Genomic DNA, 23,023 nt, shown 5'->3' on the forward strand with positions numbered 1-23,023 from the left:
GGCCGGCGATTGGCGGCCCGGCTGTCGGTCAGAGGTGAGGGGGGAAAGGCCGCGGCGCGGCGCGCGGCGATGATGTAATGGCTTTGTGCGGCGGGGGCAGCGCTTCCTGCGTCTCGCGCGGCGACTGGCGGCTCTGGGGCGTCGGGGGCCGCCGCGGGGCCTCGCCAGACCCGGCCCGCCCGGCCTGGCCCGCCCCGGCCCGCCCGACAGCGTGAGTGAGCGAGGGGCGGGGGCACGGCGGCGGGGAGCCGTGGGGGTGGGGGAGAGAGAGCCGAGAGCGGCCCGGTACCCGCCTCCTTACCCCTCGGTCTGGCCGTGCCCCGCTCAGCCCCCAGGCAGCCCCGCGGGGGCCCTGCGGCCTTAGCGGCGGTCGTGGCGGCCCGCTGGGGGCGGGGGGTGGTGCCGCGGGAGCGGAGCCTCTCGCGGGGCGGGGGTGTTAAGCCGGGGCGGCCCCTTCCCAATCGCACCCCGTGGAGGGGTGCTGCCCGCCGCGCAGGGCGGGCCCGACGGCTCCGCGGGGCGCTTTTCGGGCCTCGCGGGCGTGAGGAGGCGCTCGGGAACCGAACCGGGGCGCGAGTCCGAGTCTGTGGTTTAGCGTGGCCTCGTACGAGCTGAGAGAGCTCCTCCATCCCAGGGTGGGGGGCTGCCTGCCCGCCTGGGCGGCGCTTTGTCCTCCGCGGTGTCCCCGAGTTCGGCGTAACGCTAATAGTCGCTTTGCCGCTTCGTTTCATGTTGCACGCAGCCGTGGGATCCACAGGAATGTGCTCTTCTAACCCGTGGGGGAATAACGCTTGTGGGCTCAGGTATCTCTTTTATCTGTTGAATTAGTGCACCTCGCCGGATTGCCTGGCTTAGTGCAAGAAATAGTTACTAACAACATCGTAGGGTTTTAGTTCCGAATAGTAATCTGAACTCACATAGCTGAAATTCATGTGGTTTTGGTGGCTATGTCGTGCTGCTTTTATGAAATTCTGAAGAATAAAGCTTGATCCTGGTCTTTAAGCTTTTTTTTTTTTTTCAGATAAGTGAAGAATAAAAATTTACACTGTGATACTTTTTCTGTGTCTCTTAGGTTAAAAAAATAAAAATTTAAAGTCCTCTTTATGAAACTGATCCTCAATCAAGTGTAACTTTTGATGTATGATCTCTAAAGCCCCCCACTATGCCAGCAGCTACCGTAGACCATAGCCAAAGAATCTGTGAAGTTTGGGCTTGTAACTTGGATGAAGAGATGAAGAAAATCCGGCAGGTTATACGGAAGTATAACTATGTAGCTATGGTAAGTGGGCATTTGGTGTTTATCTAGCAAATTACTGAAAAAAAAATGATGACTTCATTTGGTGTTAGTAAATAAAGCTACAAACTTGTTCATCTGTTTTCAGTGAAGGAATAATATATTCTTAATGTTGAATCAACACTGTACAAACATTAGGATCCTAATCTATTACCTTTTTAAAAGCGAAATTTACACACAGTACTGTTCAGCTATGAAACTGTTAGATGCTTGAAACATGTTTCATTAAAAATTAACAACATAAATTTTTGTGGGTGTCTTTTTTGTTGAAGCTTTAATTCTCTTCTTACAGGATACAGAATTTCCAGGAGTAGTTGCAAGGCCTATTGGAGAATTCAGAAGCAATGCAGACTATCAATACCAGTTACTACGCTGCAATGTAGACTTGCTAAAAATAATTCAACTAGGACTGACATTTATGAATGAACAGGGAGAATACCCTCCAGGAACTTCAACTTGGCAATTTAATTTTAAATTTAATTTAACGTAAGTGATAAATGTCTCTGCTGTTGAATGTTTGTTTCTGACTTACTAAAAATGTGTGATAGGTTCTGAAAGCTGTAGCAGCTCTTTTTATCTCTGTGATTGGAGTACCATAGATATTTTATGTGAGGAAAACTTTTGTCAGCCAAACACCTGCTTTCTTCCCTTGGTTCTGTGTGGTCTGTCTTACTGTTGGTAATTTGCTCAAAAATGCTATTTATAGTTCGTGCAAGAGTTGGCTCTGCATTTTCATATTTAGAGTGGCTCTACCTTGACTTAGTTTAACTCTTACTGGTTGTTACTGAAGTCACACGTTGTTTCTTTGCATATTTTTAAATGCAAAATATCAACATGTGAGAAAAAAAAAAGTGAAGTTACTGAAGTGACTAAAAAAAGAGCTATGGCAAATGTCTTCAGCAAGTTCTAAAGGAAGTGTGCTTTGTCTTCTTTAGCATTATTCTTTTTAAGACTCACAGCAAGTTCTAAATGGTATTGTAGGTAAAATATTGCTGACTTCTTAATACTGTAGCAGCTTTTCTTCTGTTTTCAAAGAAACTTATTCTGTTAAGCTATTGTACTTTAATTTTCTTCTATAGTAGATTGAAAGGGATTATTGATTTTTCAGCATAACTCCTGTGGAGATTTTTGTTCTGGAATATTTTGTGTAAAATGTTAGTAAAAACCAGCTTGCTTTTTAACCATCTGTTGGAATAGTGTTGTGAGCTTTGTTTCACAATGTGATTTGTGTCAGTGATAAACCTTTAAGTATAAACCTAACTTTTCCAATGGGATGAGACACTTCTGTGGAGTTCTAATTATATCTTTAGCAGGTAGTCGACAAGGTTACTAGTATCTCGAATTTTTTCCTGAACTAAACATAGTTGGTCTGATAGGTTCTCATATGGCCTGAGTTGAGTATCAGTGCAAACGCTCCAGACTTAAATGTGTTGAAGGCTTGGGGTTTTTTGACAGTTGTGTTACTGGATAGCTTGGTACACAAGTTAAAACTACAGCCTACAAAGGGGGTTTAGAAAACAGACCTTTTTTTTTTTTCCTGCAGATAAAAAGCCTTGTTTTCAAAGTGATCAAAGTTATTACAAAGAAAAAAATTGCTACTGTCTCTCTTGATCATTCTGCTTTTCTAAACAAGCATTGCTGTGGCTTGTCACAAGTCAGTTTTGTCTGAGGAGTAACATGCTCTTTTTGAAGCACCTCTTGGAAGAAAAAGAAGTTTCTTTCAGATATTGCAAATTTGATATTTTGGTATCTCTGAACTTACCTGGCCATGTAAGTGTTGGATGGAAGTTATTCATTGTCTTAGTAGAAGACTATACAAATCCTTCTAAGTATGGGAGAAAGAGGAGGAATGAGTTAGTAACTTCCAAACTGTGATCTGGGAGTCAGTGCCTGTGTTATGTTTTACTCATTTTCTGAGCTTCGAAGGTCTACTTAGTATGAAACAACTGAAAGCAGAAGTAGTTTTCCATCCATTTGTTGCAGATGATGCACAGGTAACACAGCTTAGAGTAAGGCAAGATACAGGTAGTCACTTAACTAGCTTGTTAATAGTTCACTGAGGGGAGTTTATACAGAAAAGGTGAGCTAGGTAACTGCTGCATAAAACATGGTTTGTTTGTTGTTGGGGTTTTTTTTTGTTGTGTTTTGTGGTGGTGGTTTGTTTTTTTTTTTTTTTTTTTTTTTTTTTTACAGAGGTAGAGAAACTTTTTTTCTGTTTCTGAACTTTCTTTTGGGAAGTGGCACTTGCCAAGTGTTCTGCTCCTAAAGGAAAACAGCTGTTGGCTGTTATTGTATTCCTAGAATATAATTTTTTGTATGTAGTTCTAGCCAGGTCTTGTTACAGTGTGCTTTTAAAGTGCATAAATATTTCTCTAAACTGCCTATCCACCTGATTACTGCAGAGCAACAAACTAGAGATAAAACTTATTTTTGTAAAATAGGCATGTTTGTTTTGGATGGATTCTTTAATGTGTTATGGAGATGGACAGGTGTTGGGAAGTTGGTGCCTTAAAGCTGGAGAACTAATGAGCAGCTGTGTGGGAGGGAGGAAAAAAGATACAACACATCTTGAGAATGTATCTCTGTGATACACTCTGTGATGACTGATGGCTTGCTATAAAGAATAAGGAATATAATTCTATGACTGAATCTATTAGTCAAGTTTGATGTATTGGTTGTCTTTTCTGTTTTATTTTTTTGTTTTGTTTTAGTTGTTGTTTATTAAAACTGAAAACTGTATGCGGAAGAGACTTTGTAGAATAGTATGTTGTGGACAGTAATATGAGTATCACCCAAGTAGAACCACGTTTGATTTTTTTTTTTTTTTTTTTTTTTTTTTTCAGTTAACCATTCTATGTCTTAATTACAATGATATAGATTAAACTTTAGGAAAAAAAATCCATCCGTTTCATCATAAAATCCTTAAGACTTAACAAAGATGTTAGTGATAAAGATAATAAATACAGGCATAAGAGGGGATCAAACAAGGCACAGAGGACTTTTTTTTTTCCATCCTGTTAAATTTTAGGTCAAAATAAGGCTGTTGAACTAGGTTGTTTAGAAGGAAAACGTTAGACTACCTGAACTTTAAGATTGACTAGATGGAGCAAGTACTTAACTTGCAGTTGGTGAGAGAAGAAGTTTTGATGAGCATGTGTCCAAACATTTACGTAAGCTTAAATCACAAGAAATGTGTGGGAAATATTATCCACAGAACTAATACAGCACTGGGATCTGGAGTGTACTGTTCCTGGTTCTGTAGTGTAACATGTTAGTGCTTCAACTGTTCTATTACATTTAATTTGTCACAGTTCAAGTATCTTAGTAGAGTGTCTGTAGTCATGTATTCACTTTCCTCTGTAGATTTGCAAAAGGGGAGTTCTAGGTAACTGGAAGAGGAGCAGGAACTAGATTTTTTTTGTGAAGGAAGCAAGAATGGCAGTGCCAGGAATGGTGAAATCGTGGAATAGTTTGGGTTGGAAGGGACCCTCAAGGATCATCTAGTTCAACCCTCCTGCAAGGAGCAGGGACATCTTCAAGCAGATCAGGTTGCTCAGAGCCCCATCCAGCCTGGCCTTGAATGTTTCCAGGGATGGGGCATCTACCACCTCTCTGGGCAACCTGTGCCAGTGTTCTACTACCCTCATGGTGAAAAACTTCTTCCTTATCTCTAGCCTAAATCTACCCTCTTTTAGTTTAAAACCATTACTCCTTGTCCTATTGCAACAGGCCCTGGTAAGAGGTTTGTCCCCATCTTTTTATAAGCCCCCTTTAGGTACTGGAAGGCCCCTATAAGGTCTCCCTGGAGCCTCCTCTTCTCCAGGCTGAACAGCCCCAACTCTCTCAGCCTGTCCTTACAGGAGAGGTGCTCCAGCCCCCTGATCATTTTCACTGACTTGCTTTCCTCCTCTGGACTTGCTCTAACAGTTCTACGCCATTCTTATGTTGGGGGCTCCAGAACTGGATGCGGTAGTCCAGGTGGGGTTTCATGAGAGTGCAGTAGAGGGGGAGAAATGTTAGTGAAGGTTAAAAAACTGTGAAAAATTGTTTGGTTTTTTTTTTTTTGTAATTAACACAGAACAAAGTCAAGTTGCTCCTGCTCTATGCTAGTGAAGTCTGTGGAATGAATAGTGAAAAATCAATGTTTTCAGGTTTATAGTCAGTGAGGTTTGTAGATTTTAAAAATTTACTTTTCTTCTCTTTGTTTTTAGAGAAGATATGTATGCCCAGGACTCTATTGAGCTGTTGACGACATCCGGTATCCAGTTTAAAAAGCATGAGGAAGAAGGAATTGAGACACAGTACTTTGCAGAACTGCTCATGACATCAGGAGTTGTACTGTGTGAAGGAGTCAAGTGGCTTTCCTTTCACAGGTAAATTCTGCATGTTAAGTATTTGAGTTTTCAGTATTGATTATTGACCTCTAGAGCTTGAATTTCACATCTCGTGTTAAGTGGTATACATCTGGTGTGTATATAGCACCTATCTTGGTTGGTAAAGCTTAGAAAACGATTTCTGTTGTAATACTGACAGACTATTTTGTAGTAGAATAATAGAGCATACAGGGTGGTACTGGTGTTTTATTTTTGGTGTTTACAGAAAACTGTAAAACAGAAAAACATGAAACTCCTGAGCCAGCAGGTGGCGTTGCAGCTCTTAATATCACACATGCGAGTTATAATAGTAACGATGATAACAGCAAACTACGAAGCAGTTCCTTGGGCAAATATTGTTTGTCTCATGGGAGTGACCGCAGAATTATCAGTGAAGAGTTTCATAAAGCACTTTTATTTTAAATCTCCTGGTAATCTGGGCATCTGAAAATTACTCAGCGTGGGAGGAGAGCCCTGATAAGCCTTAATTCTAGCTGTAGTAATTAATATATTTCACTATTTATTCCATCACAGGAACTCCTCTTCGAAGTAGGAATAGAATTGCAAATGATAAATCTCTGTGAATCTGTCAAGATACAAAAGATCTTGTGGTGTTAATAAGATTTAAAACTTATGCAGTAGTTGTTGTTTAGTCAACTTATGTGCCAGAGACAATTTGCATTTTTGTAAGCAGCAGTGGCTCTAACGGCTTATTGTAATGTAATGCCCTCAAGTTAACATCTTAAATGCTGGCTGCTAAGAAGCAAGTCAGCAAAGGTAGAGCAAATGTTTTAGCTGAGACTCGTAATTTCCTTACAGTCTTATTCTTGTTTACCACGCATGCTACATGGGTGGGTGGTAATCTGTGGATGACCAAACTAGAAAAAAAAAAACAAATTCTTCATCCTTAAGTATTAAATCTTAGAGGGGAGGTTGGAGGAGAGAAAGTTACATGGAATTAGAGAAGTATTTACATTATTAACCAACTGAAAAATAAGAATTGCTTCAGCGAGGAATGTAAAATAGTAGTAGAAAGGTGCATATAACAACCTGTTGCGGAATTAATCATTTTGACTTGCTTTGTAGAAAGCAAGTGTTAGGCTGACTTTCCAAAAGGAGGAGGGAAAGAAAAGAGTTTAAAAAAAAAAAATAGAGGATCCTCTTTGATTATGCTTGTCACCTAATCTGCCTACATCTTCCACTTGCAGCTGTCTTGACTCACTATATGATTCCAAAATAATCTTACTCTTGCTGTCTTGCTACTAGGGTAGCACTTGGGGAAAAGTACTGGAACAAGAATGCCACAAACTGTGTCTGAGTAATTCCAAAGACTGAACTAGTGAATTAAGTTTCTTTCAGCTTCTTAAACTCATTATTATGGGCTCTCATGTGTATATTCGTGACTTACACTTGACTACAGTAAAATAACTTGGAAGGTTCAGAAGAAGGAGAAGGGAGACATGTTATGCATGTAAGTGGTACATCAACAGACACTGCTGTGTAGATACAGCTACAAAATGGTGTTTTCCCAATATCACCTAATAACTTTAAGATTCTAGTGTAAGCTATCCTAGCAGAAGAATACCTGAGCCATTTCTACACTAGGGATTCTTTTGAAAGCATAATTACATTGATTGATTGTGATTCCGGACTAATATGCTGGTCAAAGGGGAGTGCAAACTATGTGCAATAATACCATTTTTACTAGTGCAGCTTATGAAGGGTTTTTGGAATGGCTTTAATAAAGTCCAGTTTCATCTGTGCTAAAATGAGTTTCTGTTGTGGGCTTCACTGAAAATGTGATAAAACAGTCTTTAGAAATCCTCTGAAGACAGCTATTCCAGCAAGTGTTTGTCAAACACTGATTATCCACAACTGAAGTCAGAGAGTGTTTAAAGGCTTTTGTGCTTGACAGAGCGCGTTGATATTATCTTAAGCACAAAACCCTGAAGTAGTGGGTGAAGTTCTGAGGAAGCTCAGATTGCACAAACCTATAAACAAGCATGGATCACATAAAATGTGCCACAAAGAATAGTGAACAACTGTTTCTAAATATGTTAGCTTGATTGTGATTACGTGGAAACTTAAAACAGCAGGACAGCTCAGTTGAAAATTTGTTTCATGTAGGCTCCTCTCCATGCAGTAGTTCTTTGACTGCTGAAAAAGTTGCTGACTGTGCTATTGCTTCTGTTTCCTTGAAATGTTTTAATTACTACTAACCCTTAAAAATTTATGAGTCTCTTAGGAAGCAGGCAGAGGGGAATTGCTCTTTCTCAGAGTGTGAAGTTATGTTTTTGTTTTGTTTCATTTCCCAGTCTTTGATTTCCTTGAACTCTTATGTAGTTTATTTTTGAGCTTTTAGCTTCTCAAGTAGTGTTCTTTGTGTGCTTTTTATCCCTGCATTTGATGTAGCTGCCTTGACATCCTGACCTACTGGCAAATCTGTGTGTGGACCTGCAGTTCTGCAAGGCATAAGCAAAGAAACATTTGCACTCACCGATTCTTGTATACTCCAACTACATGAGTGACTCCAAATCTGTTGTGTATGTTAAAATGTATTTGAGTTGATGAGAGAGGAGAGGGAAGCCCTGAATTTCTGATTCTTGTCACAGTCAAGAGAGCTGTGAGTGCTTGGCAGTCTAACAAGTTATAAAACAGAACAACTCAAGCGCTGTTTTTGTGGATGTTCAGCTGGCTGATCTGCTGAAGCTTTGAGTGTCCACCTTTGTGCAAACTCCTCAGTCTACCTTTGGAGGCTCTGTGCAAACGTGCCTCTTAACCCAGATGTTTTTGGGAAGATGTAAAGTTCCAAGCTATTGTATTTCAAAAATCGTTTGTATCTAACTTTAGTAAAGCTTAATTTTTTGGCTCGTTTGTATTAGCCGGTTATAAAATGAAGTAAAGCTTGCTCAGCTCTGTCAGATTTTGATTTATTTCAGAGACTGTTGGTGTTTGAGTAGAATTCATTGTTAATTGGCTATCTGAATTCTTTCTGGATCGTAAGGGAAAGAAATTCAGGCACACTTGATCTTTTCTAGCTCCAGGGATTGTGGCTAGCTGCACTAAGTAACTTTAGGTGATTATATTAGAAATGGTGAAAGCTTTTTAAGGAAAGGAAGCCTATGTGCTTCAGGATATAAAGCCACTAATTGCCTGTTAGAGGATCAGAAGAAAACTTCTTTAATAAGCAGGTAATTACATAATTGCTCACTATGAGCTTTCTTACCCTTCTGTTAGCATTCAGCAGTGGTCACTCCAGAATTTTTGAACTAGATATATCTTAGTCTTGAATTGGAGTGACAGCTCTTATGTCTGTGTAAGCTTGGATGACTGAAGCATATTACCCCCAAACAGTATACTAAAAAGATTATGTAAATGCTTTGGTACTGCACTGTGATTAGTAAAGTGTGGTTTGTGATGATTGTTATGAGCACAATGGGATTAAGCATAAGCAGATGGAACTTAAAGAATGTGAGACATTATTTGGTTGAGCTGACTAAAACTAACCCGTGCTTAGGATCCAAGAACAGATATCTGACTGAACGCTATCAAGCAATGGAAGGATGATGATGCCTGTTAAATCCTCTGTTCAGATGTCCTGTTCCCTTTTTCTGCATGAAAAATCTGCTACAATCTCCAGGGGCTATCTATCTACATATATATATAAAATACGAAAATTCTTAATTGAAATTGCAGTTTTATGATGGCCTGGTCCTTCTCAGTAGAAATAGTAAATGCACCTTGACTTTTCTTTTCTTAAAGTACTTCCTTCTTAATAGAAATTGGACATCTTTGAGAGCATCTTGTCGTAGTTCAGCCCCTATCGGGACCAGACTATGCAGTTTCTCTCTCACTCCCCCACCCTGCAAGAGAATAGGGGGAGATGATATAAGAAAAATGGCTCGAGGTTTGAGATAAGGATGGGGAGAAATCCTTAAAGTTACCGTTACAGGCAAAACAGACTCGACTTGGGGAAAAATACTCATTTATTTCTAAAACTAGCAGGAGAATGAGACAGGGAACAAGATAACCTCGCTCCACCCCTCCCTCTTCCCAGGCTTAACATTATCTCTACTACGTTCCCCCCCAAAGCAGCACAGTGGGGAAGAGGGAATGGGGGCTGCGGTCAGTTCATCATGTGATGTTTTACGCCACTGCATCATCGTCGGGGGAAGAACTCCTCGCATTCCTCCCCTGCTCTATTGTGGGGCCCCTCCCACGGGCCACAGTCCTTTGTGAAACTGCTCCGGCGTGGGTCATCTCTTCCACGGGTGCAGTCCCTCCAGAACAGCTGCCCCAGTGGGCCCTCCATGGGCCACAGCCTCCTTCAGGCCTCCACCTGCCCCAGCATGGGGTCCTCCACGGGCTCCAAGTGGATCTCTGCTCCTCCGTGGACCTCCATGGGCTGCAGGGGGACAACCTGCTCCACCATGGTCATCACCACAGGCTGCAGGGGAATCTTGGCCAGGAGCCGCATTACTCCTCCCCCTCCTTCTTCACTGACCTTGGCATCTGCAGCCGTTCCTCACAACAGGCTGGCAGACGCCTCTCAGGATCCTTTTTACATCTTATTCACTTCTCATCTCCTCTCCACTTCTTGCAGCTAGGCCGGGCTGAGTTGGGCCCAGTCAGCTGCCCAGCAGGAGGCCAGAGGGTGAGGCCTGCAAGGCCCACAAGGCTTGCGCCTCCCCCTCTCTGCCCCCACTCAGCTGCTTCACATCTTCTCTCCTTTTTTTCCTGTTTTCCCCTTCTTAAATACGTTATCACAGAGGCGTTGTCATGGGACATTCTGCCTCCAATTGGCTTGGCCTTGGCCAGCAGCAGGTCCGCCCTAGGCCCGGCAGAGTCCACTGAACAAAGGGGAAAACTTCTAGCATTTCCTACAGAAGCTACCACCTTAGACCCCCCCTCACTAAACAAAGCCAGAACAATCTGTTTTGTAGTAATTCAGGTGTGCACTTTTTTTTTAAAGAGTAGGGGAGTTGTGTCTTTTTTAGATGAAGAAGGAGCACAAATACTGTTTCTGCACCTTAAAAGTTTTAATACAAATGTTACATTTCAGCCACAGGGATGACAGATGTCAGTAATTCAGTGATTTACTAAGCTCTCTAATCTCTAGAGGAGTAAATCTCCTTAATCCTGTAGAGTCTTTTTTTGCATCTATATGAACAACCTTTTTTGCTAATGTGGCTTTTTTCTTTTCTTTTTCCATAGAGGGTTTTATGCTCGTGCAGGCTTCCCCACCACTTCCTTCCCTGTCCCCCATAGGTGCGCTAGTAAAAGTAAGCTTCCAAGCTACTGTTTTGCCAAGTATACTATAGGCTTTTCTTTGTAAGACTCAGCTGAAATCCTTCTTTATCTTTGTCTCCTTTGCTCCATGGCCAATGGCTGCTGCTGTGGACACTGGAGTACTGCCAGCACAGCTTCAAAGAACCAGATGCAGTGCAGGATTCATTGAACATTAAATTCCTGTTTAGAGCACTGGAGACCCCCATGGGAGAGCTGCAATTGTCCATACATTTTGTGTATCTTGTATTCATGGACTCTTGGCAAACAATCCATTCATTCCCAGTATGTTCAAGATTTTTCTACCCTCTGTCTAGAAATTCATAAGATAAAGATGATGTAGACAACCCCACTGTATACAAAGATATATAAAGCAATCCTCTTTACATTGAGTATGCGAGCTAAAGTTTTGAGCCTGCATCAGAAGTTGCCAGTCTTGGTGGATGCTAAATATCCGCAGGATCCAGTAGTGCAGTACTCTTAACTGATTTATCTTCTGTATTGCTCATCTCACAGTTAAAGATCTCAGTCAAGATTTACCAAGCTGCAAAATTCTTGATCCTTACGTAACTAAGAACAAACAAAAGTCCTAAACTGGGAAGTTTGAGTCGGTGGTGGCCACCCATTCACTTGAATTCTCTCAGCTATATGCTAAGGTTTCTTAAGCAGCAAAACTGATGCAGCCTCAGTAGAGGCAGCCCTGCTGCGTATTTTCATCTTCTTTGTTAGTACAGACATTTTAAAAATTGCATGTCAGTAAAATCTAGGAACTTACTTGGTTCAGTGCAAACCTAATAACAAGGTAGCGTATCAGTCCCCATTCCAGTTCAGTGTATATATACATGAGCAATCCTGCAAGTAAAAGGGATCAGAACAGATCAGATTCATGATCAGATCATTAATAATCTGGCTTGTACTCTCTAGAGGCTTTCCTAGGGAAAAGGATAACTAGTCATTATGGCTTTGTGTTGTGGTGTTTGGTCCTGTTTAATACCTGCCATCTGTCTTTCCTATGCTTTACACCCTCTGTTTCGTCTCACAACCCTTTGTAAAAGTACATGATTTCCCCTTTTACTTCAGCACCTCATTCCTATGTCCTCTTTCTTCAGTCAAGCTACTGAGAAGGAAGTCTTCCCTAGACTCACACTTTATAAAATACCTGGTTTTTCTCCCAAACCAGTACTGCTTAGTTATCTTGCTCCCTCCTGCTGACTTATATGTACACACAAAAAATTTTCCAACTTACTCTGTCCTTTCCTCCAAAAGGAGTATTAGTCTACAAAGTATTAAATTTTTCAGCTGTCTAACTGTGTGCTGATTTAATCGGGAAAGCTGAAAGTCAATCCGCTCTTCTTCGTTGCTGAGAGTGAAAGCTGCCTGCAGGCATAAACATGTGTTGGCTCTGGAAACTCATTGAACCCTTTGGATTTCAAGAACTGTAGAAGTGTCTCTGTCTCACTCAGTTTGTAGTAAGAAGCTCCGCTCTCTGTGAAAGGAATCATTAGGGGTCTTCTGTTTTAAGTTCTTTTTACCAGATGAGGCCTCAGCAGCACTACCTTGTTTCAGGATTTGGTGAGGCTCCTCTAGGCAGATTTTTTTCTGCTTCTTCACTCTCCCTCATTGAGACTAAATTAAAATGTTTTCTCTGAAAGCTGCAATGGTGCCATTTACAGTGAGACTTAGCCTTTTGTAAGAGTCAGTTGCACTGAAATTAAGCAATATGTCCTGTTGATGTGTAATAAAGTCTTGATGTTGGAAGTGAGAAGGATGTTTCTAAGTTATTTGTTTGTATTTGTTTTGTTATTAATTTGTAGTGGATACGACTTTGGCTATCTAATCAAAATTCTGACAAACTCTAATTTACCTGAGGAAGAGCTGGACTTCTTTGAGATACTGCGATTGTTTTTCCCTGTCATCTATGATGTAAAATATCTCATGAAGAGTTGCAAAAATCTGAAGGTAAGTAATCTGTGGCTCAGAAGAAGTTTTGGTTTTGGAGAGAGAGTATGTTCTTCTAAAGAAACACTTTCTGTATTTTTATTTTCTGGTTTTGGTTTGAAAATACCTATTAAACAGCCTCGTTGTCTCAAACTTTATATATTTAATACTAAAGGCTATTGACAGAGGCAGGCAGGAGCACATACAGATTTTTATAATTGTTTACCAGTTAAAAGTAGCATGTTGATACTGTATTTATAGCGCCCAGTCTTTTTTGACAGATGATAAACCCGTGTTTGGAATCGATCCTTCGCTTCTTGAGCCATAAGAGTTGATGGGTTTCATATACTCTTACTTCCTCATTGTGCAGTCCACTAAAGGACTGCAGTCGTCTTGGCAAAGGTAATTGCAACGATGATGCTGTGGAAGTGTCTTGGGAAGAGGAATGCAGCAAAGAATGTTTTAGATGGCCCCATAAGGAAAGATAAACAACAACATACGTTCAGGGACAACATATGACTTCTAGAAAAAAATGCACTACTAGAAACTGATGTCACACATCCAGCCAGCGGGGTTACTAATTGACTTACTCTATCAGGCATAAAATTTGGATACTTTATTGGACTGGAGAATGAATGGAAACTAGAGCTAAGTACATGAAGAGGAAGACAGCAAGTGAAAGATGCTGCAGAGATTGTTAACAGCTTTGCTTGCCAAAGAACTATAAGAGTCTGGACTGCTGCTGGAATGAGGTGCATCGCTTATTTGAAGCAATTAATGACTTACTGCTTTCACGTAAAGTAACTTGATTCTCTAGGCTTTCTTAATGTGAACCTGCAGAACAAAGAGAACACTGACTGTAGTACAACAAAATCCTAACTAAGGAATGGCTTGCCATTATGTCCTGCTCAACTAGTGATCTGCGTGGGATTTAGTCTTCTCTTTCTCTCTGAGATAAACTAATAGAGTGTGTAACTTTTAAGTAGTAGCCTACTGTGTGGGAGGTAAGGTGTGTAAATCATTTTGTTAATCAAATTAATGTTGGAAATTGAGACTTTCCTTCCAGTTAGTACAAAAAGTATACCTACCTGTGTTCCTCTAGAGTTGTTACTGGTATAATCAACTGGGCAAATAACTGAGTATTAGAGAACATTTTAGAAACAATTTTTTTCCACAGAGGCCAGAACTAAAAATGAAATGTTCATAAACTTTAGGAGTCTTAAAAGGAAGGGAAGGGGGGAATGCCAAACAAAAAACCCCCTCACTTTCTCACTCCCAGTGAAGCAAAGTAAAGAATCTGGTGTCTTAGTGGTGGCAACGCACCATGAACGGAATGTGTAATCCAACTTTAGTGACGTGGGAATGGTGATGTTCTGTATCACCATTCCAGAGGTGACATTCCCAGTGGGTTTGGGGAGGAGGGGATTGCATTTCCTGTCATTTTGTTAAGACATAGTTGTGTATAACCTGCATTGTTTAGAGATACTAATATTTTTTTGAAGATTACAAAAACCACCACAGGTCTTGTTTCAGCAAACCTTAAGAACAAGGGTGACTTTTTTCAGAGCTGTAGGTCAGCTTTCCTGCAGTAAATCTTCTTCCTGTCACCTAACTTGCAAACTAGTAATGACAGGAGGGGAAGGGATGTAGACTACCGTGCCCTTCCAGATTCACCAGTGATGCAGTGGTGATGGACTTGTACTGTACTGAGAGCAGTTGTCTGAAACAAGTTGGTAAACATTCAGTGTTTTTACTCTAAAAATGCATGTGCTGTCTCCTAGTGTCTGTCTCTTTCAATTTATTAAATTGCAGTGAATTGAACTGCTGTGCAGTTGTCCTTTATTGACTTGTCTAAGTTACTTTTCATTTGAAAGACACTGACTTGCTGCTTACACACTCAAAAAGGAATTTTTGGCATTGAGAAGATAAATATGCTTGAGGACTGGGAAAGTGTTTGCTCTTCTTGTGGAATTAAGTAGTCTGTGAATTTACAGTATGCTGCTCTAACTCAAATGGACATTACTGTACTGAATGCAGAACTGGGACTTCAGTTATTAATGTAGTGTAGGTTAAATTCTTGCTTGTTTTCCTGTTCAAACAATTGCAAGCCTTTTTATAGTAACGGCGACTCTTAAGTAATGTAGATCTATAGACCTTGTTGGAAACTTGCTTTTAATATGGGGAGGGATTGTTCAGAACAATGAACTCTGGTACCAGTGCCGTGAAACTGGAGAGTTTGAACTGGATTTGCTGTTGACTGTGGTTGTGTTGATTACATAAGTCATTCTGTGGCCTCTTCTTGAAAGACCAATGCTCTGAAAAATTGAAAAGAATTAATCTTCCTCTTCCAAGAGTAAGGTGTTCTTATCTGGGGTGGAAAAGTCTTGCCTGAAAGAGAATCTCAGTAGCCTATTAATTTTCAAAGACAGCTAGGTTTTGTTTTGTAATTATTGCAGTTGTAGACCAAGAAGTTCCACACAAGTGGTGTGTGTGATATATTTACAAATAGATATATACCATTAAAAGCACTATTTTCAAAGCATTCTTCTGTAGGCTGCTGTTACTGTAAATTTTGAATTACTAAGTCTACATTCCAGAGCTTGCAGCTGCTGTGTAAATATTACAGATTTTTATTCTTGAGTGGTTTTTCTTACAGCTAGCAGAACCTGATGATGAGGTACTGCTAATTCGCAGCTTGAGCAAGAGAGGGTTTAGGAACAGAAAATGGTGCCTGGAAAGGGTGTGGGCCTCACTGCTGTTGCTAATCCTTAATAGCTCTTTATTGGAGTTAGAAAATGGGGAACAAGCTTGTATGTGAGAGGCACTTCCCCCCGCCCCCCGACCCTCAGCACGAGTGCAAGTTAAATAACTGAGCATGTTTGCAGTGTTCAAATGTTGCATCTAAGCACGTAAAGAAAACAAACTAGCTTCAGTACTTAACTGTAGAGTGTATAGACTTACTCTTACCTTAAACTTCTATAAACTATATTCCTGCTGCTCAAGCTAGAATAAAACAAGTCATGCCAGTACTAGGTTTTCGTGTTGGTTTGTAAGTGTTATGTGGGAATTTTATTATTGAAGCTTCCATCTTTTTAAGCAAAACAAAAGCCTGGACCGAAACTTGTTACCCTAAGATTCATAGGATTTTTCACAATGTTTGATCTGATTTTCAGGTCAGATTTTATTGCTCTGTGAGCTTTAACTTTAACTGTTACGCTTTTGCCTGTTACTGCTTCCCTTCCTGTACTTGAAACAAGTGTGAGGAAAACAAACTCAGCTACTTGGCAATCTTTCTTTAAAAGCATTGCCTCTGTGCAACATTTTTGCCTTGCAGAGCTTATGGCAGCACTAAGGATTTTGTCTTGGTTTTTTTTTGATCTTTCTAGACTTTAAAGAATGTGCATGTGCTTTAGTCTTATTTTCAGGAGCTTTATGGCTTAATGATTAAAAAAAGCATTTATGTACAAAATGATGTGCTTGCAGTGTAGCTTACAGCATTAAAAGATTGCAGGTACGGTATAGCATGCCTGTCCTTCAACTGTGTTATCTGTGTAAAACCAAACTGTCCTCTGATGGGGTTGCTTCCGTACATAGTGGTTATTACCATTTTGGGCTGCACTAAAAAGAGGTTTATTTAGTCACTCTGCAGCTAAGGGGATAGTTTTTCACATAAGCTTATTGGGAAGAAAATTTACTTAAAAACTGGAGAAGTTTTACCTTTAAGAGCAGATAGATTTGTAGCTTTGGAGTGTTATCCGCAACTTCACAGTCTGTCCTTTTAAACCTTGTATCAATGCTCAAAGCAGACAATTACTGTTTTGAATTGTTCCCTTTTTGTATGCGAGATATTTATATACTTTTTTAACCTGGAGGTTTCATTACACATGTGACTAAATATACATCTCTAACAGAAAAGCTGGCTATGCTATTGGATTTTATTATCTTCTTTACTATGAGGCAAACTTTAAAGAGAGGTAGAATGTCTTGTAGAGATGGAGTGGGCACTTGCTTCCTTTTTTTTTTTTTTTTTTTACTTTACCACGTGGTTTCTAAATGCCTACTGTGTAACATTTTCCTGGACTCCCTGTAGTGTTCTAGATACTTAAGGACACTCAGTCTTTGTGAAAGGAAGTGGAAAAACCCTCAACTTAATTGTTGAAAGGTAAGTGGAAAGAAAAAGGTGTGTTTCAAAGGAAGCCCAGGTATTTTAATACATGGAGACATATGAGCACCTCATTTGTAAGCACTTGAATTCTTATGTTTGTAGAACAAAGTTTTTACCTTTTAAACTTTCATTCAAATAGGAGTACAGGAACACCTGGTTTTGTTCTTCAGCATTGCCAGTCCTTTCAACATCTTGAAGGAATTGTTTTGTTAAGTAATGACATCTGGTTACTGGAGAAGCTGGAACATGAATGAGTAGTAGTTTTGTTGGTCACAGATACTGCTTTATTTAAGGAATACTGACACAGAATTCTAATGCTGCTATTGATACTGAAAGTTTCATTCTCCAGGTGTGTGTTTATTTAGTATAATGACTGTTTCAGCTGCTGTGCAAATATTAAAATATACCTGAAGTTGTATGACTTCTGTAACAGATTTTCCCAAATATAGCTGTTCAGTGTTCTGGTTTAATTTTTTTTTCAACAGTTAACAAAAATGTTTTCCTTTTCAGGGTGGATTACAAGAAGTGGCTGAGCAGTTAGAGCTGGAAAGGATAGGACCACAGCATCAGGCAGGATCTGATTCTTTACTCACAGGAATGGCCTTTTTCAAAATGAGAGAAGTAGGTGGATGTGTTGGTTTTACCTCCATGACAGTAATGTGGTGTGATCATCAAATGGAATTGCTGATACTGATAAGTCTGTATTTTAAGGGGGTCTCTGAATGGCTTTCATGGGTCACTCCTTTCTTGACAAAAATAAGACTACCTGTATTTTCCCCAGAGTAAGTGTGAACCAACCCTACTGATTCCTGCTTAGCTGCTGTGAGAGTGTATTGCTTCCAGTTTCCAGCCTGTGCCTGGCTTTTGGCTTTTTTTTTTTTTTTTTTGTTGGGTTTTGTTTTTTACCTTCCCTGTTTTGCAGGGTACCTTTTTGTTAGGTGGCTGCTGCAGTGAGTTATGAGCTGTTGGAGCCAGGCTCCTTTCTGAGTGACCATACTCAAGCCAATATTTTTAGAGCTTCTACTCAGTGTAATACCCAGCTGGTGTGCACTGCTGCTTGTGACAGGCCTGGGGGAGGGAAGAGTGTCTGGATTAGCCACTTCTAGCTAAACTTGCAGGCTACAGGTATATTAAATAGTGACTTCCAGGCTGCTGTGGAGAAGGTCCATGCATTTTTTCCTTAACGTTGAGTAAAGCACAGATTAACTCAGGTTCCAAAAGATTACAATTGGTCAATTAATTCAAGGTTTGCAGCAAGTGAAATCAAGTCTTACAAACTTTACATATCCCTGCTGCTTGTCTGTGTACAATAGGAAGACATGAGGGTATTTTCTATTAGCAGAACAGACATGTTGAAGGGGCCTCTTCTGGAAAGCGGTTGCACTGGTCGAATGCCAGTGGATCTGAACTTGGCGTTCTGCCAGCAATTCAATGTCATTTACCGTATCAAAACAGATGGCAATAGCAAACCTCATCTTTTAATAAGATTTAGTACTGTCTGCCAAGGTGCCTGCCTGCTGTACTCAAGCCTTTTGTATAAAGGAGAAAATGACCCTAAGTTTCTGACAAATACTGGTGAGGCAGCAGGTGAAAAATAAGTGCTGTGATTTAAGCTGGTTTGCTCATCATAACACTGTTCTGCCTCTGCTGGCACTGTTGCAGTTGTCAAGCACGTCATGGGCTACAGAGGCAACAGAGAGGATTGTGTTTCTGGTACAAGCCAAGCCCAGTGCTGCTAACTGCCGTCTGCCCAGTATTGTTAATCTTTCACTCTTGAATTTGAAATAAAATCCAAAGCAAACAAAGGGAAAGAGGAAGTATGTGATAATCATGCTTAAGATACTGCCTTTCTAGTTAGTTTTATAGAGGAAAAGGTTCAAATCCATAATCTTTCTCTAATGAGATGTAGTTTGTGTTAGGTGGCAGATTAGACTCTTGAATTGGTTTACCAAAAGCTCTTATTGGGAGAAGTAGAAATCTCCGAGGTTTTTTTAGTGCAAAGCATTTGCTCAATTAAGCCAACAAAGATGGATTGATAATGATGGGGGTTTTTTTTCAGTATTTTCAGACATTATTTTTGCAAATACAGGATTTCTAAATAAAGATATTCCCTGTGCATTTTTAAAGCCTTTTCAGTAGAGTTCATTGTTTAACAATGTATTTCTGAGTGAAAAAAACTTCATTTTACAATGCTTATAGAGGTACAAACTTAATCAATGTGTTACTACTGTGTTACTTATTGTTGTGAAGGAGTTGCAACTTGCTGGGATTTTGAGTCCCAGTGAAAAAAGTTACTGATCTTTTTCTTCTCATCAGAAATACTTAAATGCTGATATTACAACAGTAGAGCTGCTTTGAGGTTTTCCTACCTGTTTATTTAAGAACTGCTGAGGCTTTTAATTGAGATCTTCAGTTCATGCAGTACAGACTGTGCTGCTAAAAACAAAGCTTAAAGGGTATACGCAGTCCTCTGCATTTAGATTATGTATTTTGTCCATTGTGTTCCTGCATGCTTCTGGCTGCCTTTGATTTCTGATGTTGATGATGACTCAAAATGTCAGCCACTGGGATAACCAGGGTTGCTGTGAAGTTTTTGGGGTGAAGAATTTATGTATGTATGTTGTCTTTTTATTTTTTCTTTTTTTTTGGAGGGGGGGATAATTTGTGTTTTTGCTTGAAAATGGAAGTCTGAAAGGTAGAATATTGTGGAGTTTCATATGACTTCCACTGAAAGGTGCTGTTTGTAATTAAGACTTGTAAGGTGTAAATGCAGTATTTGTACAAAATTTACTTTAATTCTGCTGTTCGTTTTAAAATGAAGTCCTCCTCTGTGAGAAGCTAGCTGGAAATGCATCTTTTTGCATTTCTCTTAAACTCCATAATAGATTTTGTGCTCAAATATTCTCCCCACCCCAAAACCCTTATAAATCAGGACATACCTCCATTTGAAGTCAGATCATGATGAAAACCCCCACACTGAGGAGTAGGTAGAGTACAGGCACTGGTGGTGGATGTTAAGCATTTACCTGTGTGAGAAACTCCATAGAAAACAGTTGGAGAAATATCTTTGTTGCACTTGCAGAAAAGTGAGTGATAACTGATAATATACAAAATTATCAAAACGTAGAATTTTGCCGTTTCATCAGGAAAGATGATTGCATTGCTTGACAGATTTACTTTGAAGGATTGTGCCATAGAGCACGTTTTGATAATGTGTTGAGATTGTGTTATGTTAATTATATAATCTTTTGCATCTTGGGATTTGATATGCTAAAAAGAAAGTAACATTTTAAAGCCTTTCTATAGTTCTATTTAAATTGAGCCTTTTCATGGGCAGTAATTTGTCCCTCTCTTACTTTTTAGATGTTCTTTGAAGATCACATTGACGATGCCAAATATTGTGGCCACTTATATGGCCTTGGTTCGGGGTCATCGTATGTACAAAATGGCACAGGAAATGCATATGAAGAAGAAGCCAACAAACAGTCATGACATCAAGTGAAAGGCTATCTTTTTGACCTCCACATGCTTGTATATAAGTTTTATCTCTGGTTGAACCCCTTGGACAATAAGGCCTTTTTTCCTCCTTTCTCAGCACACTTTCTTTTCTGCCTTTCTATGTACTAAACTTGACTGTTCCTATCACGGATTTTGATCTTAATATTGGTATGTAAAATTTTCTGGGTTACATTTTGGCCTCACAACTAGCCCATTTGTAAAGAAGCATGTATAGGATCAGTGTGGCAGAGAGAAGGGGAAAGCAAAATCATAATGAATAGTATGGTCAACTTACCTATATTGATCTTCCAGTTTTTTTGTCTCTTTCCCTTCCCTTCTCCAAATTAACTGGCACTGATTGTAACTAACTTCCCCATTCATGTCCCCATTCCGGTATGCAGGCGTTTTAGCTATTCAAGATCGTGGACCATCAAATTTGCACTTTAGAGAGTGACTCTGACTCAGATCCTCTGTTTTATTTGGAGTTTGTTTTGTTTTTTCTTTTGCCCTCAGCTAGAAAACAATCATCTGCCACGTTCAGCAGCTTCACACTGTCTTTGAATTGTATCTCATCCCACAGAACGTGACTTATTTGCTGCATAACCTCCATTTATTCAAGCAAAACAAACTACTGAAATCGCAGTAACTGCTGTTATTTTACTAGTGTTCAGTCATCTGCAAACACATCCTGCACTTGTCAACTGCTGGTTGGCCTGCTGCTTTAAAACTGCTCTGTGATGGGGGAAGGAAGCTTGAAAAAACAGCTTTACACCCTTCAGGGAAAGAACAGCTAGGACTTCAGCATTTTTGCCATTAAGCTGAGAGCTGAAGGATATTGGAATAGTAGGAGCTTTGTAATGGCACACTTCCCTTGATTAACTTCCTAGCTTTTATTCAAGTAATGTACACCTCAGATATTTTTTATGAAGTCATATTTATTATGTACTTGATTTGATACTTTTTGAAAGTCAATTTAGTTGAAGATAAAACCCAAAGATCTGAAAAAATACTATTTAATTGAGTTATTGAATTAGAAGGACAATTAAATCGTGGGTTTTTGTAGTTGCTACAAAGACAGACGTTACAGATATTTGTTGTAAGACAACAAAATATAAATAACTTATAGCTAATAAAGTTACCTGAGGAGTGTAATGCTAGTTTATTTTTGAGTATATCTTAGCAATATATTTTAGATATATTGTTTTAAAGGACCCTAAATTATGTTCTTAACTCAGCATAGCATGTGTACAGAGCAGTTGTGCAGGAAGGATTTTTGGTATTGAATAGCTAAATACTGGCCTGAAATGATGGAATGTGCAACACTGTGTGTGCGTGCGCGCGTATGTGTGCGTGTTTGACATGGAAATCAATAGCAGAAAAATCTCCAAATGTCCGCCAGATTACTCTGTTTTATCTTGTACTTAAAAACAAAAAATCAAACACCTTTTTCTCATTGAGTTACAATGATGTAACTGGGTGGTCCTTTTTAAACAACAAGTAATTTGCATAACAGAGGGTATTTGTTTTTAAAGCTTTTGTAAATAAAGGCCTAAGAAATGTTTTCTTACATAACAACAGACTGGTGGTTTTGTTGCAAATTTTTTCCTGGAATGCGTATATTTAGTCAGTTCAATTCTGTGTTCTGTTTTGTTGAGGTGTGATAGTTCTCTTTCAGGTGCTTGTAAAATTATCTAATTCACTGCTCCCTGACTGATTGCACTTCTGGAGCAGAATTCTGTTCTTGTGTTTCCAATCACTTCTTTCTTACTGACCTGAGTTGCAAAAGTGGTGATGACAATTTACTGCTGAAGCATCCAAATCGCATTAGTAATTTATTTTAATACCATTATGCATTAGATGATAGTGACTTGTTTTAACTTTGGTTATCTTTGGATTCTTACTGTGGCATCAGTCTGTGTCTTTTCAGACTTGAACTGTAGGCTTATGTGGAAGACTTGCGTGCATGTGGAATGAAGAATTGAAGTCTGATGCATTTGCTTTAAAGTGCAGTAGCTTTGCATAAAGCACATTGATACAGCTGTCTGTCGTTAACTTTTGAAGGGAATGACTCTTCGAAGAACTTTGATAGGTTTTTGTTTTGAGGTAACTTCAGTTGTGGATCAAAGGAAGTTTTTAGGGGCTTCAAAATGTGTGCCTACAGTGAAAGTTTTAGTTCAGACTGGGGTGTGCTTTTGAAGCAACTGCTGAGCATCCCACGTGCAGTTTGCTGTGCTTTGCTTCCTGTCATGAACCTGTCAGAGCTTGGACCCCTTTTGGAAGAACCTAAACCCAAAGATGTGTGATGAGTCTCATGTCCCAGCTGGTAATGAGCGTGCAGTCTGCAGCACCAGGCTGAGTTTTACTTAAGCCCTAGCCTAAAATTCTCATGGGCATTTGACTTTAAGCAATTTTACTTGTTAGTTTTCTTCCTGTAAGAAAACTAACTTTTCTCAAAAGCCACTGATCAGC

The 23,023-nt window shown here is 39.8% G+C and overlaps 1 protein-coding gene and 1 long non-coding RNA gene across 2 annotated transcripts; both read left to right on the forward strand.

The window, feature by feature from the left end:
- Positions 1 to 33: 33 nt before the first annotated feature.
- LOC147600986 (uncharacterized) lies at positions 34 to 805 on the forward strand. Its single transcript, XR_015258564.1, has 2 exons — positions 34 to 211; positions 743 to 805. It is a non-coding gene; the product is annotated as an uncharacterized LOC147600986 (long non-coding RNA).
- Positions 806 to 1,083: 278 nt separating this feature from the next.
- Positions 1,084 to 22,131, forward strand: CNOT7 (CCR4-NOT transcription complex subunit 7). Its single transcript, XM_086746422.1, has 6 exons — positions 1,084 to 1,279; positions 1,587 to 1,780; positions 5,506 to 5,667; positions 12,768 to 12,912; positions 17,567 to 17,677; positions 20,420 to 22,131. The coding sequence occupies exons 1-6, from the start codon at positions 1,163 to 1,165 to the stop codon at positions 20,546 to 20,548; spliced, it is 858 nt and encodes a 285-aa protein (XP_086602548.1). The 5' UTR covers positions 1,084 to 1,162; the 3' UTR covers positions 20,549 to 22,131.
- Positions 22,132 to 23,023: the final 892 nt, after the last annotated feature.

Source organism: Chlamydotis macqueenii, chromosome 4, assembly GCF_036417535.1.
Source record: "Chlamydotis macqueenii isolate bChlMac1 chromosome 4, bChlMac1.mat, whole genome shotgun sequence".
Lineage (NCBI taxonomy): Eukaryota > Metazoa > Chordata > Aves > Otidiformes > Otididae > Chlamydotis > Chlamydotis macqueenii.

What these genes read in the sequence shown, in the direction of transcription:
- CNOT7 (XM_086746422.1), top strand. Translation starts at nt 1,163, where the DNA reads ATGCCAGCAGCTACCGTAGACCATAGCCAAAGAATCTGTGAAGTTTGG. An exon ending in AAGTGGCTTTCCTTTCACAG is followed by an intron (nt 5,668 to 12,767) that starts GTAAATTCTGCA and finishes ATTAATTTGTAG; the next exon opens with TGGATACGACTTTGGCTATC. An exon ending in AGAGTTGCAAAAATCTGAAG is followed by an intron (nt 12,913 to 17,566) that starts GTAAGTAATCTG and finishes TTTCCTTTTCAG; the next exon opens with GGTGGATTACAAGAAGTGGC.